Source organism: Parasteatoda tepidariorum, chromosome 7 (genome assembly GCF_982258835.1).
Source record: "Parasteatoda tepidariorum strain Cologne lab strain chromosome 7, Ptep-v5.0, whole genome shotgun sequence".
NCBI classification, from domain to species: domain Eukaryota; kingdom Metazoa; phylum Arthropoda; class Arachnida; order Araneae; family Theridiidae; genus Parasteatoda; species Parasteatoda tepidariorum.
The window spans coordinates 6,498,939-6,515,987 of record NC_141761.1 but is presented as its reverse complement, the minus strand read 5'-3'; the positions used below and the strand labels follow the sequence as shown (position 1 = coordinate 6,515,987).

Below are 17,049 nucleotides of genomic sequence, written 5' to 3'. Positions count from 1 at the left end.
TATTTCTAACCGTCCTTACGCTACAAGCTTCGATGAGAAAATGAGGTATCTGAACTCAACACGATCAAAGATCCACTGCCTAAGGGCATTGCAACTGCCTAAGGGCACTGACACGCAATATTGTCAGTAAAGAGCTGTGATATCATTTGATGTTTCGCTTGCCAATGCCAGCTAGCCTGTTTGGGAAGACAAGCGAATTAAAAGCAGAGGGTGCGTTTTTTGTTTTTCAGTGGCGCCATCTATATCCAAGAATATAATTTCAGCCACAAATACGTTTTACAAGGCGGACCCATTTATTCATCCCTAGATCGTAGTTTTGACCTGAACCACAGAGACCGACCGATCAATCTCCAATTCAGTACCCCCAGACGTATTGATTTGTTATGGGAACTTGAAGGACTTTGTGACCCCGACGAATTTAATATGTGCCTCTCCATTTAATACGCGGGATTCAAACTTCCCATTCTCACGAACACGAGTCCAACGTCCTAACAACCAAGGTATCACGGCCTTCACCTGATACCTTATATGCTTAAAGGTGTTTCTTATGCTGTTCTTTTTTTTTTTAAAAAAACCGTCCTCTTTTTAATTGTTTCCATCAGTGTAGTTATGGAGTTACTGTGAGTTCAACAATCATGAATTCGCAAAACTGGCAAGGGTCTGTACATAATTATACAGATGATTAATTATCTTTTAATAAGTTTTTCTGGGCGAACTCTAAATTCCAATTCACAGAAAATTAGTCTATTATAATTGTTATCTTCCAAAAAAAAATTTTTTGTCTCAATTCTCGTTGCACTCTACGCTGAGACACATAAGGAGATGGCTTAACTACCATTCAAAAGAAAAACCAGCTTTTTTCAGAAAAAAACCTAGAATTCGTATTTTGTCATTCTAATAGCCCAACACAACTAAGATTTAAAAGCGTATTCTTATAGTCCCCCATAACTGTAAACCTTTCTTCAAAAACTTTCGCCAATTGAAGGTAATGTTCCATCTTTCTCACAAACCGTTTTCTTCAGAACACGTTTTCAGCACTACAAGAAATAGATACTCAGAATTCAAATTTTAACGCTTCAAGATCTTTGTCGGAAATAGTTAGCGTTCCAATACCTCTTTACCCTAATTCCCTTTTAAGTAGTTTCGGCTAAAATAAGTTATAGTTTATCTACCAAGTCACATCAGATTTTAGCCCACGGACAAATAATTGATGGTACTTCAGTATTATATTTTTAAACATTCTTTTTATTTTAACCAAATGTGACTAAATAAAAAGTTCTGTCTTCCCACGAAAAGCTTACTAAATCGAAACAAGGCTTGGTTCATAAAGGGTTTTTTGTTTTCTCTTTCTTTTTGTACGAAACGTTAGATGATAATAATTAGAAAATGCTTCTTTTACCACCCCCAAAAAATTGCCTTTCTAAAAGAAATAAAACTTCTAAAAATTTTTTTCAAATTCCTCCTAAGCGTTAAATGGAAATCACTGCACATGCGGCCTTCTGGGCACTCCAGAACACTATCTTACGGAATGCATCCATACAGCTTCATGGTATACTCGTGCATCGAATATCACTAATCTACCAACTTGGCAAAAACATTTCATAACTAACAATACACTTAAAACCAAATTATTATTAGTAATGAATTTTCTTTCTGATAATGATAATATTCTGAAATTTTAAATATTAAAAAAAATATTATTATATATTTTGGAATGCTTACCTACATGTTGTAAATACTGTACATATCTTTTCTATTCAATTTTTTATTTATTATTATAACATTTTAATTACTTTCTTTTATTATTTAATACCTGGAAATCTAAATTTTAATGGAGGAAAAAAAAAATTTTGTTTTTTAACCTTTTTTTTCTCTTTTATATTAATTTACTTTTCAAAATTTATTTATTGTCACTTTCTATGTGTCATATATATATATATATATATATATATATATATATATATATATATATATATATATATATATATATATATATATATATATATATATATATATAAAATTCTTGTTTAAACTATAATTAATATTTCTGTATATTTGTAAACAAAATTTTAACCTCCTTTCTTTTGAAACTTTAAATAATTGATTGAGGTTGGCTGGAAGTAGTGGTCAGACGCGGATTATACGGGTAAGGATCTTACTAACCTAGGTACGTATCCGCGTCTGGAAGGAAAGGAAAGTTATTGCAATAGACGACACACTTCCGAAAAAATTGTTTTTGCAATCTGAAATTTGAATTTTGCCTTTAAATATGAACCAAAAATCCATTACAGATAGTTATTGCGATAAACGATACCCTTCCAAAATAATTATGATAATGACTTATGTAGCATAGTTTTACTTACAAACAACAAGTCTTATCTTAAAATTTAATCAAATTTAGGGAATTTTAAATCCATCAAAAGTTTCATAACATCTAAACAAAACTAAATTACCAACTAGCCTACCAACTAAAAAGAAATAGTCGAAACAGATTTTAACTAATCTTCGTCGAAAAGCCTCAGTTTGAATTTTCCCCTCTCAGTAACTTTGTGACGTCATCTTTGGAAGTGCTCTGAGTATAGATTTGCAGCAAGAGAAAACTTTAATAAATAGTACAAATCTTATATGAGCGAAGTAAAATATTTTTTCTTTAGCTAATTTAAATATTTTTAAGTGATGAATTTTCAGTTTTTTAATATTATGTATTTCGTTATAACTCAATAAAATACATGTAGGAATATTTGATGTTGTAAAGAAACAATATTATTTGTATGTAATGATATTGTAACGAACAGTAGAAAATGATATTGTAACAAAAAATAATTACGAACAAATTTCCAGAACTCATCCAAATCTGAAAAAATGCAATTTTAATTTTATCTCCTCAATGATTATGGGGTCAAAGTATTATCAGAACAGTAATTTTTTTTAAAAATAAAATTAAAATAATCATCTTTTTAGCTTACTAAAAAGCTACACTTTAATACAAATTAATTTTTATAAATTTAATAATGACTCATATTTTTAGAAACTTAAAGTATCAAAAATATTTAAAACTGTAAGTTTATACAATATTTTTCGCAAAAAAATGAGCATTCTTGCTGTATAAATCTGCTCATTCATTTGCTTATATATCAATTATAACAATTTCTATGGTTTCCTTTATGTAAAATTGAAAAGAAAAAAAATTTAAAAAATATCGAATGCACAAGTATAAATAACGTGCTGTAAAAATTTTAATAATTTTCAAAGCGCTTATTCAATGCACAATTGCCGATCATGAAAACAATTTCAATAAAGTTCCATCTTCAAACATAAAAAAAAATCCCTAGTGATTCAAATAACATGTAAACTTCAAAAAACATGCATGTAAAAAACATTCGTGTTTGCTGAAAAAAACACTGCTATTTTTCCCAAAAAATACTCAAAACTTTATAACTAATGCAGATAGAGCAGATGAAAAATGTTTTTTTTTTCATTGTATTAGGAATTATTTGAAAGTTTAACATAAGTAATAAATTATTTTTCAATACTTTAGCCTGTATTTGGTTAATGTGATACCTTAATTATATTATGAAATCTAATCAATTAATTTTTAAAAATCATTAAAAATAATTTACTACTGCATAAAAAGATACACTAAAAAAATTTATCTGTGTAAGAAGGAATCTTGTAAATTGAAGCATGAACAACAGTTTCGTTAAAACTAATTTATTACCCAAAACAATTTAATCGACTAACAATGACTTCAATTTCTATTTTTTATTATTATCATTGCATACACAGTAATTTTTGTGCATTCAAGTAAAATAATTATGAAATTTAAATCATATAATAGTGTACTATCAATTGAGAAAAAATAAGCCTCAAGTGCCTATCAACAGTGATCTTTTCTTTCTTTTAAAAATAAAACTGAACTGTTTTGTTTATGTTACTGGTTATTTAAATAATAAAAGTTTCAGCACTTTAATGACATCTGAAATATATTTTCCAGGATATTTGATCCGAATTCATGAATATTAAAAAAAATATATAAGAAGAAAAACAAATGATGTTTAAATTTCATTTATTTCACGACCAAAAGTTTTAGAAAAGTATGAATGTTTTACCAATTTTATAATATTCGCTAACAAGCAAACAGTAACCAAAAAATTATAATACTTAGATACGATTTCTTTTATTAGGTAGTTAAGAAAGTCTTTTTAATAAGGTTTGCAGAAACGAATATAAGAGATAAATAGCACTTACTCCGCTATTAGCCAAAGAATATATAGAATATAAAGAATATATTCTTTGTATTAGCTGCTGCTACATTAATGTCACGTTTTTGTAAAAGTCTAAGATGGGGTATCGTATAAATCAAATATCGTATCATAGGAATTTGTTAACTTTAAGGCAATTTTTGTAATTGCCTTTACATTTCGGTAGTGTGCATGCATATAGCATGCTAAATATTTATATTATAATAATAGATATAAGGAATAGTACGACTACAACCAACGGACAAACGAAGCTGTTGTTCATTGTGCAATGACAAATGTTTAAAATTGGCAGTCACTGTTAAAAAATATATATATATATATATACTGTTTGTGACGTTACTAAAAGACGTCCTTATTTCTCGTTGGTTATGGCTGCTAATAGCAACGGAGGAGCAATCACTCACACAACTGTGATCTTAATACAGATCAGCGCTCAAAATCTGGTGATTTTAATTCAGTGCTTCCGGCCTCTCATAAAAACAGCGATGAATCATACAGTGATATCCATTCATCAAATTCTATGACAAATAAAATTCTGGTGGGGAAGTATTGCAGTGTAGCTACCACTACAATTATTCGATACCAATTCACTAGTATATAAAATTGCTTCTCAACCTTTTTATCACCATGATCTGGTCAACATTTGATAATTTTACCACGGCCCACTGAAGGAGGGAGCAAACGTTGTGTGTCATATTTTAGATGGTTTTGATTTATTAATTTTAGTTCAAATGTTTTTAAGCAGGCCTTCAAAACAAAGTACAATTACATTTGCGATATGGTTGTGGCTTGGGTGACTGATCTTAGTTTTGAGTTTTAACTCAGACCCCAGTGAATTCGTTAATTGTGGGGTGTTTTTAGGAAGTAAATATACTTCACCTTTAACACCAAAGGAGAAGTCTCTGTGAGTCCATGGGCAATGCGGACTATAACCTTGAAGGTTTCACTTTTTCCTTGAGGTTATTCGTTATTTTTATGTTAAGCTTTGTTTCAGCAGCACGTCTTTATAATGTCTGCATCAGTTTAGAATACCGCCAGGTGTAAAGTGTATTCCATAATAAGTTTTCATCATTCAAAAGGTTACGTATGGTAATAAGTTTATAGTTAATATATATATAGGTAATAGTTCATGTAAGCAAAAGGCGTACTATTCAAAACAAGCGCAGGGGCTTGATGACATAAGAAGTTTGCTTGTTGCATGACAACACTCATTCTGACGCTGTGCATCATACATCCTGTGTCTTGTACCCAGCTTCCCAGTCCAGCGATTATTTCTTTACTGGAAAAAAATATTTCGCAGGGCAAAATTTTCACAGCGATAATGAAATTATAACTTAAGTTGAATTCATGGTTCCAACAACATGCAGCAAAAGTTATTAGTTCCAACAACAGGCAGCAAAGTTCTATGATTGTGGAATACAAAAAATTGTACCCAGACTTAACAAATGCTTTGAGAATGGTGGCAACTATGTCGTAAAATAAGACATGTACTAATAAGTTATTTGTAATGTACTTTTAATCAATTAAACTTTTATCAAGTGAGAAAGCAGCATTGTTTCTTTACTTCTAATAAAGGCCTCGTAAACAATCAAAGTAGAGCTCATCCATTTCATAATAAATTTCCCTGTAGCTACTGAAGCCTAAAGTAGTATTCTAGTAAGAGCAAAAGTGCTTAACATCGGAGAGTTATGCTCATTAAATGCTAGTTACCCAGTAAATAACCCTTACAAAGGAGGGCAAACTTTTTAAAAATTAACAAATAATTTAAAAAAAAAAAAAAAAAACTTTTCTGCTTATGCTATGAAAATGTCCTCCTGTTATTTAAAATTTTACTTTTGAAACTAATTATAAATTGGGTTTTTTAATAAATTATAAAACTTTTTTTTTTATGTTTAGTGCAAATATTAAATGATTTCCCCAATATACATAAAGATTAATTCTTGTCAAAAGATTTGTTTGATATTGGCAGAGCTAACTGGCTAGAGCATTCAAATCTTTCATGGAGCCTCGCGGTATAGCGTCTTCTTAAGCTCATGGTTGAATTTTGATTTAAATATACTCTTTGTGCTCTCATTTAAAAACTTGCTCTATTTTTGTACATACACCAGGTCAACTTCTTTTTCATCAAAATAGGAGAGAGTAAAGAAAAAAAAGATAGTAGGTAGTTTATTTGCCACAGCCTGTTCTTTCCTTCACTTCCAGGAGCTCACATCTCAGTTATCCTTTCTTAAAGTGGTATCCCAGAGAGGCTGTTAAAAATAAACAATAAATTCTTTAAAACTGCAAATTAAAATACAAATTAGAGTTATAAATTATTAAAGTGTACTCTGTATTTTAGAATGGTTTAGATTTTTTTTACAGATCTTTTAGTTCATCAAATTAAGAAATAAATGGAATCTGTTTGACACAAAAATCTGAACACTTAACACTTAAGTTAAACTGAAGTGAAATAAAATATGTTGATGTACAACATCAATCATGTACAACATTGTATGGCATAAGTAATTGTCTTAATTTTTCAAACAGGTGTAACCAAATAGAAGTCTATTGCTTAGAAACTTACTAGATACCTTCCCAAATCAGCAACTTGGAAATGGAGTTCAGATTCCTTTTTTTTTTTTTTACCTCTTTATTATTGCTACTTAATGTCTCCTTAACTGTGTGTAATCCCTAACTTTGTATTATATATTTAGTTGAATTGTGATGAATTTCAAGCATATCATATAATGTTCTTCGCTATGTAACCTGTTGAATTTTGAACATTTCCAATTCTATTCTTTTTTTAAAAATGATGCCATCTTGTTCTACGAAGATCTTTACACAAATGCTTTGCAAAACATTATACTTTGTATGGCAATAAATTTTCATGGTGGACCAGAGGGATAGTTTTAGACAAGTTATTAATCCCAATGTTGATCTAAAAATTAAGTAATTCTTTATGATAATGAACCTAATGCTCGTTAATGTTTTATCAAAAATAATTGTTTTACTTTCAATTTTATTAAATTGATTTATATTTTTAGGCTTAGGGTGCCATAAGGATCTTCAAACCAGAGCAGCTTTCATGGAAGTTCTGACCAAAATTTTACAGCAAGGACTGAATTTGATATGCTTGCAGAAACTGTGTTAGCAGATGGATATGAACAGTTAGTTCAGCTTGTTACAATGATTGGTGATAAAGGAGAACCGCCTATTGCAATGGCTTTAACTAGTGTTGTCATGAATCATCAAATGGTGAGCAACTCAAATTTGTTTCATTGCTAAACTAATAGTTTCAAGCATTTATTATAGTAATTAATTGACTTCTATTGTTAACTGTCAAACTTTAAAGGATAATTTGAAAACACTAAATTTAGTTTTTTTTATACAGGGTGAATAGCTTTTTTAAGAAGTGCTTAAAGGTGCTTATTTTAGATTTTCATTTTTTAAAAGCCCTTGGTGCTTTTTTCATTTTGTGTTTTTAAAAAGTGCTTAATTTTCCCTTTTTCAAAATGAGATTTTTCCATTACTATGTTGATTTTTGCTTCGATTTTTATTATTTATTATTTATTTTTTTTTTGAAATGATGGTTAGAACAAGATAAAATCTTTAATTGTCAAAAACTTTCCAATCCTGCTTAATTATAGTACTTAATTAGTGTTTAAAAATATTTTTGATTGCTTGAAAAGTGCTTAAAATGTGCTTATTTTTTGTTGAATAATTTGGCTATGCACCCTGTTATAATTTTTCATTATTTTAATTCTAAAAGATGAAAGTAAGTTAGCACTTTTCCTGCATACTAACTCAAGGATATTACCAAACATGTATATTTGTGTAAATAATTGATAATACATTGATCTGATGTTACATATGTTAAGGTTTGTATATTGGCTTTATCAAGATAAATAAATTATCACAAGATAAATAAATTATCACTCCCCATGCTTGAAAATTAAAAGCTATAACAAAACATATATATTTTATATAAATAATTAAGAATACATTGAATTATCTGTTAGTATGAAACTAATGAAGTTCGTTTAATGGTTTCTTATTTATTAGTTTTAATGAGATAAGAAATAAATTACTGCCTTTGCATGAAAATTCAAAGCATGTCAAAACATATATATTTTGTATAAATAATTGACAATTCATTAAATTATTTGCTAATATATTACTTGAGGTTTGTTTAATGATTTTATTATATTAATTCTGATGAGATAAAAATATGTTATCATTTTCCATGAATAAAATTTCAAAGCAATAACAAAACATATATATTTTGTATAAATGAAAATATGTTAAATTATCTGATAGTATGTAACGTAAGATTTGGTTAATGTTTACATTATTTTTATTTTAGTGAGATAAAAATATGTTATCACTTCCTATGCATAGGAAATCAAATATATAAAAATATGTGCCTATTTTAAAAAAGTATTTTAAGTCATTTGTTGTTACATAAGTTAGAGTGTATTTCAAACTTATTTTTCTGCATGATGTATCATATTTATGGCTACTTATTTAAAATTCTATTAATCTGTGATTAAGTTTGTTCAGAAATTTGCTTGCAATATTTTTAAGGTTTTTTTTTAAATAAAAATGTTTGTTATTTATATGTTTTAGGATGAATTGGCTAGAGTATTTGTAACTCTGTTTGATGCTAAGCACTTGTTAGCCCCTCTGCTGTGGAACATGTTCTACAAAGAAGTAACTATATTTTATTTACATGAATTGGCAAATTTGCTATATGATGTGTGTATGACTATTTTAGAGTAATAAACATTTTTTTTTTCCTCAACTGAAATGCTCAGTTAAAAAAAGTTTCTATTTTTAGCGAAATTTGTGTGTGCGAAGCTCTTGTGACGTTACATGTAAATCCAAAATTATTCATCCAAATTAACAAATTCTAACAATTTTTTCATGTATATTAACAGTCACTAATTTAATAAAATTAATGAAATTTTTGAAAATTTTATTAATTGCTTATTCAATTTATTTTGTTAAAAAAAGATTTATGTGAAATGAATTATTTTAATTAAAATAATGGCTTTTTTTGCTTTCAAAGAACTATCAGCAAACTCTTTCAGTGAAAAGAAATTTTTTTTTTTAAGTTACAACTCTGTTATATGCAAATTTTTAAAAAATTTAATTGAATTAGTAGTAATAAAATTATAACTGGGAAAATCAGCAATAGAGTCATAACATTCCTTTGCAAAGTAGTACAGAGCTTTTAAATTTAAATATTTATTATATTTATAATTCACTTTTAAAAAAATATGAATTATAAGTATTTCTTTAAATTACTAATTGAATATAAAAACACACCATTGAATTTCTTCTTATTTTATTGTGTTTATTATTCTATTGTCAATATTATTCATTTTTTTATTGTTTACTGTTTTTAGGTAGAAGTAATGGATTGTAAGTTAACATTATTTCAAGGAAATAGTCTTGGTAGCAAAATTATGGCATTCTGCTTTGAGATATATGGTGCAGGTTATTTGTTAAGTTTGCTTGATCCATTGTTAAGCACACTTTTAGATCTGCCTAACGTTAGCTACGAAGTTGATCCACCTAGGTTAAAACATTATAATTTTTTTTAACTATGTTTAGAAAGTTATCACCTTCAATACTTTTCCTTTTTGAAAAAAATATGTATAAATTTTGAGGCATTTGATTTTTTAGCATTTAAGCGAAAAATGGTTTAACTTTCAATTAAAAATTTTGTGTTTGATTGCAGATTAAGGATTTTATGAAACCATTCCTTTGTAATTTTATTAAGAGGGAATTATCTGGAATAAAAAACAAATAAGATATTCTTTCCCTTTTAGAAAAACTTTTAACTTACCATTTCTAACTTATAAGATAATGTTTTGAAAAATCTTATGCACTATTATTATATTCCATTTTTTATAGAGTATGCAGTATGCATGCAGTTAAAAATAGCAATATAAATACATTTTTAATAATGAAGTATCTATCTTTTTTAAAAGTAAACATCCTTTTTTAAATTGCTAAATCATTGTTATTTTAATTTATTACCAGAAACATCTTTAAATATATGAAACCTTTTGTGCATAAAGAAAAGTACTAATAAAATTAAACTAGAGAAAATACACTTTAGAAATCTCACATTTATAATAATCCTTATCACATTCATACATTTTATTGCTTTTAGCTTCCCATAATAATATATAATTCTTTACTTTCAAAAGGAAAAGTTTCCATTAAATTCTCACAACTTAATACGCATTTCAAAGTTCTTATAGATCTTTATTATTTTTTTTATAAGTAGACTTAAGTAATATTATTTTACGTAAAAATAGGCTAATTAGAATATGCTTCCTTATCTAGAGTAATGGTAATAATGGATATTTTATTATTTCCGAATAAAAGCTAAAAATAAAATTTATTGGTTACCAGTGTTTACTCTTTTCCATCTTGATATATATGAACTTTCAGCCCTGTAGATAACAGGATGTTTTTCAGCTAACAAAGTTTCAACCAGTATGAAATAAGAATTTGAATTTAATTAAACAGTATTATGTGTTCGAAATATAATTGAATATGTTTTTGAAAATAAGGGTTAAAAAAACAAATTTTTTGAATTTTTTTTATCAAAAATTATTTAAATATTGGCCATTAGCAGTATCTGTTACAGAAACCTTTTTTACATTCTTATTGTAAATAGAATTTAAATCAAACTAATGCTAATTTGCTTTTGTAACTTTAGCAGGTTTGTATGAAAACTATAATTGTGAGCATCATGAATTTCAATATATATTTTGTTAAAATGTTATATATATTTTTTGAAATTTTTTAATGATAAAAGAAGGATATTATTTGAATAATTTGAAATTTGTGTTATACGTCTTTTTATTTTTTTTTAATTTATTAATTTTTTTTTTAAAGAAATGTTTGTTACACTTTTTTAAAGCAAAATTTTAAATTTTCCTAGCATTAATGCTGATTTTTTTCAATAAGTTATTTAAGTATAGTTTTTAAAAGTAATAAAGTTTTAAAAAAAACTAAGCTATTTATTTTACTGGGAAAAAAAATTTCACGTTAGATTTTCATAGAAAATAAGGATTTAGTTGGAAAAAATGTATTTTATTGTACTTAAGCTAAAAAACGAATGGTATTTTGTCCTCATTTCCCTGTAATAATATTCATTTAGAAGTTATAAATTTTATAGCTTGCAAATCTTTCAAGTTGTTATTTTGAAATTTCAAATAATATTGTAATTTTTTTGAATTTTACTGATTATTATTATTATTTTTGCAGGAGTGGGGACCTGAAGGTTATCAGTTATGGGCATTATCAAGAAAGTATCGATGTAGTTATTTTTCAGTTTGTGAAAAGTGCCTTAACTGTTAATGCTGGAATGGTTTGTATACTTGATTTTTATAAAATTTAAGTGAAAACTTGTAAATTATGTATTTTCTGCAGTATAGCTTGGTTCCATGTTTAAATCAAACCCAAATTTTAAATATTAAAGGGTGGGTTTTGTATGTATCGGATAAATAGTAAAATGACACAAATATTTTTTGTATTGATACCTTTTTTATAAAATAAATTTATACATAAAAACAATATGAAACTCTATGAACATAAGTCAATTTTTTCTATTTCACTCTTTATTAATTATGTTCGTTTTTCTGATGAACTCTTGATGTTCTGTTTGTTTAAAGAGTTTAAATTAGACATGACTGTGTTGTTACTTTCTTATGTTTGTATTTATCTTATAGAATAGGTTACACTTTTATTCTGTGCATCACAGATTTGTCAAAATTCTGTATGTGTCTACTTCCAAAATGACATTGCAAGTTCAGGGTACAAAAAGTGAACTTATGCACCAGAAAAGGCTGTGTATAAATTGTATGAAACTGAGGAAGAAAACTCTTTTTTTTAAAAAAAAATTATTTCCCCCTCCTCTTCAATTTGCATTTTTTCTAAAGCTATCCTGTCTCAAGTAATTATTCACAAGGAATTTAGAACTGACAATTAAATCAACATTTTTAGTTTATCTGTTGCTCATAATTTTTTTTTTCATTTTGTTTAGTAAATATTCAAAATCTTTCTCTTGCATAAAATTGAAATGAATTAAAAAAATGATTTTAAAAAAAATGAATGATGTTGCTTAGACTGATTCTTGCAAATTTCTAAGAAAAATAAAAGTTCTTACTTAGTTAAAAGTTTGATGTAAGCTTGAATTTTTCTAGACCCTAAATTTTTATAAAAAATATAATATTTGATTTTTCTAAAAGGGAAAATTTTGTTGTAGACTGGTCGTGAACATGTTTTTTTGCAAGCTGAAGACAAATCATCCATCCAGACTTTTTCCATCAATTTTTGCTTTATTATCTGTTAATTAGTTAATAATATTTTAAATAACTTATGCAAAATTGCAAAGCCAATTTTCAATCATTCAACTGTCTTATGCAAAAAATATTCTTCAAAAAATTTGGATATAGTGAACCATCGGTTATAGTGGACGCATTACTGAGTCCGCAGACGGTTCACTATAGCGGGGTTCGACTGTATTTATGTGCTATTTATAATTTAATGTGGGGGAGGAGTTATCAATCATGCCAACCATCATCTATGAAAAGGTACCTCTTGATTGAATCAAGTTAGCATGTCTTATATACCAGTGAATTGATGTTTAATTTTCATAGTCGTAGTTACGTTACAATACTCCTCCACCAGAATTTTATCATGGATAGAATTTGATGAATGATTAACACTAGTTACTGTACTTGTGAAAGATCTGGAGAGCTTTGTTGAGTGCTGAATGTGAGAGGTGTATTAACATCACGTCGTAGCTTTCATTGTTGCATTTTGCAGTCTCAAGTAGCAAAGTCAACTGTACAATGTGGACTATCCATCGAAGTAGGCGTTACCATCAAGTTATTTTGCAAAGTGGGCGTTACTGTGTGTTCAAATCACGTCCGGGTCACCAATGTGGGTGCGGAATTATTGACCATGCCAACTGTCATCTATCAAAAGGTACCTCGTGATTGAATCGAGTTAGCATGTCTTATATACCAGTGAATTGATGTTTTAATATTCGTAGTGGTAGTTACGCCACATACTGTGCATAAAAAAAAAATAGATTACTCGGATGAATAATTTTTGATCCAATGCTCTGATTTTTACTTTCTAGGACCCTGTATAGTATTTCACTGTCAATGTTTTCTTGTGTAAAAAAAAAAATTCTAAAAAATCAGCTTATTTTGCAGAAATGTAGTCTGATTGCTAAAAGAGGGTTAGCTTAAGTTCCTTCTTTGTTTATTTAATTTCTTCTTCATTGGCTCAAATAGTCCTAACTGAGCCCAGGACTTCCGCCAAAATTTTACCATGCTTCTCTGATTTTGTGACTATTTTCTAGTTTTTAATTTTTCGAATGGTTAAGGTCTTTTTTTAACACGCTAAAGCCATCTCCGAGTTGCTATGAGATCTAGTATGCATGGGCTTTACCAGAAAGACTTGCATTCTGCCCAATTCACCAGCTCATTTAAGTCCTGTAATTTTATGACTTTCATTACTAATTTAATTTATTAATATTTTTAATAATAATATGAAACTTATGTTTTTTTTATTATTATTTAGGATTCAGTTACTGTTCATACGAAAATTCGGCCAAAAGATGTACCTGGAACACTTTTAAATATGGCTCTTTTAAATCTCGGCAGCTCGAATTCTAACTTAAGAACAACTGCATATAACTTACTCTGCGCCCTCACTGGAACTTTTGATTTAAAAATCGATGGACAACTCTGAGAAACATCTGGTATGTTTGTGTTAAAATTCCCTTTTGTCATTATCTATGACAAAACTTTTCTAGTTATGTTACTTTTTTTAAAAGTTCTTTTTATGCCTCTTTAATTTGTTGAATATATGAAAATTCTTTAATTACTTATTCTATTACATAACCTATTAAAAAGCTGCTTTAATGCCACTTTTTTTTTTATTCATTGATGAAAATTCTTTATTTACTTATTTTTTGTATTTATAAAAACTCCTTATATTATTTCTGTTTAAGAACTAATTTAGTTTTCATGTATCTTGTTTCCCTAAATTATGTTGGTCCATTCCATCTCCACATTCCCATTGGTTTTAATATATATCCTTCCTTAAAGCATTTTTGAAGGAAAATATTTTTTAAAAAATAAAGCCTAACTTAACTAGATTTTTTTAATGAGTCTTTTTCAAGAAGCTTCAAAAGTTTTTGAAATTGAAATGTAAAACACTTTTTATCGAAAATTAACTTAAAATTGATTTATGATCAACAAAAAATTTTCACAATAAAAGCCTTAGTTAATTCAATATTTTTTTAATGTCTATTCATTGTTTGTAAGAAAAATCATGCATCAACATGATTTTGGATAGAACATTTAACTTTTCTTAAATAAAAATTTTGATTCGTCAACAATATTTTCGTATCAAATGGAAGTTTATTTTTTGTTATTATCAGATAGATGTCTATTATTTTCTTCAATCGAAGCTGTTTTGTAATGTGTTTGAAATTTATGTGCAGTTAGAGTAACAAATAAAGCTTGGATTTAATCTTCAAGAATAATAAATAAATAAAAATGATATAGGACTTTTTTTTTATCTTTAAGACAATATAATTATAGTATTTAAGGAATTAAAAAATGACTTTTGTTAGTATTGTGCAACCATTTAAAGAGGCTCCCTCAGTAAAACCATCCATCTTTTATTTTGAAAAATTAAATCTTTCTCGGCAAATACAATAATTAATAACAAGCAATGTACAATTGTTTTGGTTAACAAATTTTAGCAATTGACCCTACATTACAGAAATTTGTTATAGTTAAAAAAATGGAAGACATCTCATAATTATTAAAAGTATTTAAATTGTTAAAAGTAGTTAAATTGTTAAGTATTTAAATTAAAAGTATTTAAATTGTTGTATAATTGTTTAAGTGTGTTAAAAAAAAATTAATATACAAATGTTTAGAAACAAAAAAAGGAAGCAAATGAAAGGAAACTTAATTTTTAAATTTAAACAAACATAGTCCTAACATGAGCATTGAATAGTATCCTAGACGTCAATAGGATTACAAACATAAAGAAAGATGAAAAAAATGAGCGAATAAGCTTTTGCAACAATACATATACACATTTCATTGAGTTGATTTTAGGTTATAATTTTTGTTCAGCTTACCAGCTTGACTGTGGCGGCTCTTTGATACTCAAACCTAGTTGTTCAGTTGTTTTCACTACTGAATTTCAGTACTCAAATCTAATTTTTCATTAATTTATACCACTGAATCTTTGGTACTCAAACCTACTCTGTTATTGGTTCTTCCAGAAAAATCGGCATAACTAGTTTTAAAATTTATTTATTTTGTTTGATTATTTTTTTGTACTGTATTGTATTTTTTCCGTGAAGCATCATTATAAAACAAATTCAAGATTTCAATTATGCCTTAGATGTGTTCTCTTGTTTTTAGTACACAACTTTTGATAATTTAAAAAATCTGTGTTGAGATTTTTTTCAAAGTCTTAGGAATTAAGTATTTATTGTTGAGCATAAAATTAGTATAAAATTAATTAGGAAATATCCTATTTTATATTTTCTATATTATAGGATTATGCATTCCTTCAAATAACACTATTTTCATCAAGCAAATCGCTGAAAAGCTTGCTTAAAATGCATCCCATTTAACTCTGGAATTTCTTTAAGAATGTATTCAAGGATTTCGATCTTCAACGATTGAGCTAAAACATTTGTGTTTGGAGTATATAACTCCATGTCTTCCCTATTTAACAAGGTATCTAGAACTGTTACAAAAAGTGATTATTTCTTATTTTCTACTTTTTTTATATACTTCCCAAGTAGCACCTAATATTAGATAACATCAGAAAATCGGCAAAATCTAACGTTATCTTGCACAATTTCTAATATTAGAAATATACAAGAGGTCGCTGTTTGCTCTGCATTATGTAATATTAGATTCTATGCAAACTAATATTATCTAGCGTTTGCCATAATATTGCTTTGCGTTAGTTTTGACGCTATATAATATTAGATTTTGTATTTTCTGATATTATTTTGCACTGCTTTTTATTTTTTTGGAGTAAGGATGATATGGATGGTAGTAGAATAATTCGGCGATATAATTTTACTTAATTTTCTGTATTCTTGAGAAGCAGTAAAACATAGAACAATAGTTTGTCATTCCATGCATTATTTACTTAGCAATACAGAAATACTAAATAAAATTATATTAGCGAATTCTGCTACCTTCCATTTTTCTCCTCCTTACTCCAAAGTATATCTTATGTTCAGCTGATTTTTTTGAATATTTCAAACTTAATTAGGAAATATTTTATTGCATCCTTTAATTGATATTTTTTTCTTTTATTCATACAATGGGTTTTCTGACAAATTTTATATCATTAATAATTTTCCAGTCTTTAATTTTAAAATGTACTCCTATTTTTTAAAAAAAAATGGGTTTATTTTATCAAAATCTCAATTTAATTTGTTAGTTTGTAATATATATATATTTTAAATTTGTAACTTCCACCATGTGTAATTTCACAATTATCATTCATTATTTATATTCCGAAATTATATAATAAAAACCACACTACATAATTATAAAGTTATATATTTACATTTGAACTGAGTGGAAATTTAAACTTAAATTTTTTTCCCGTTATAATATTAAAATTGTTCAATTTTCAAATGGACATTTCTTGTAATAATTGGCACAATAAAGAACAAAATTTAAAAATATTCAAATTACTTACTTCAACAAATTTACTCATA

The 17,049-nt window shown here is 27.2% G+C and overlaps 1 protein-coding gene and 1 pseudogene across 3 annotated transcripts in view; both read left to right on the top strand.

The window, feature by feature from the left end:
* Nucleotides 1–1,473: 1,473 nt before the first annotated feature.
* LOC107440591 (neurofibromin-like) lies at nucleotides 1,474–14,037 on the top strand (annotated as a pseudogene). Its single transcript, XR_015435734.1, has 5 exons — nucleotides 1,474–1,549; nucleotides 7,286–7,496; nucleotides 8,868–8,951; nucleotides 11,529–11,631; nucleotides 13,857–14,037. The product of XR_015435734.1 is annotated as a neurofibromin-like (transcript).
* Nucleotides 13,900–17,049, top strand: part of LOC147806790 (neurofibromin-like) — a 17,400-nt gene continuing 14,250 nt past the window's right edge. Inside the window, exon 1 of one of the 2 annotated variants that reach the window (XM_087167210.1) lies at nucleotides 13,900–14,037. In XM_087167210.1, coding sequence (XP_087023336.1) covers nucleotides 14,014–14,037 — 24 coding nt within the window. In that variant the 5' untranslated portion in view covers nucleotides 13,900–14,013. Of the gene's footprint in view, nucleotides 14,038–15,907; nucleotides 16,046–17,049 lie in introns of those variants that run through there. The other variant, XM_087167211.1, reaches the window with a different exon arrangement.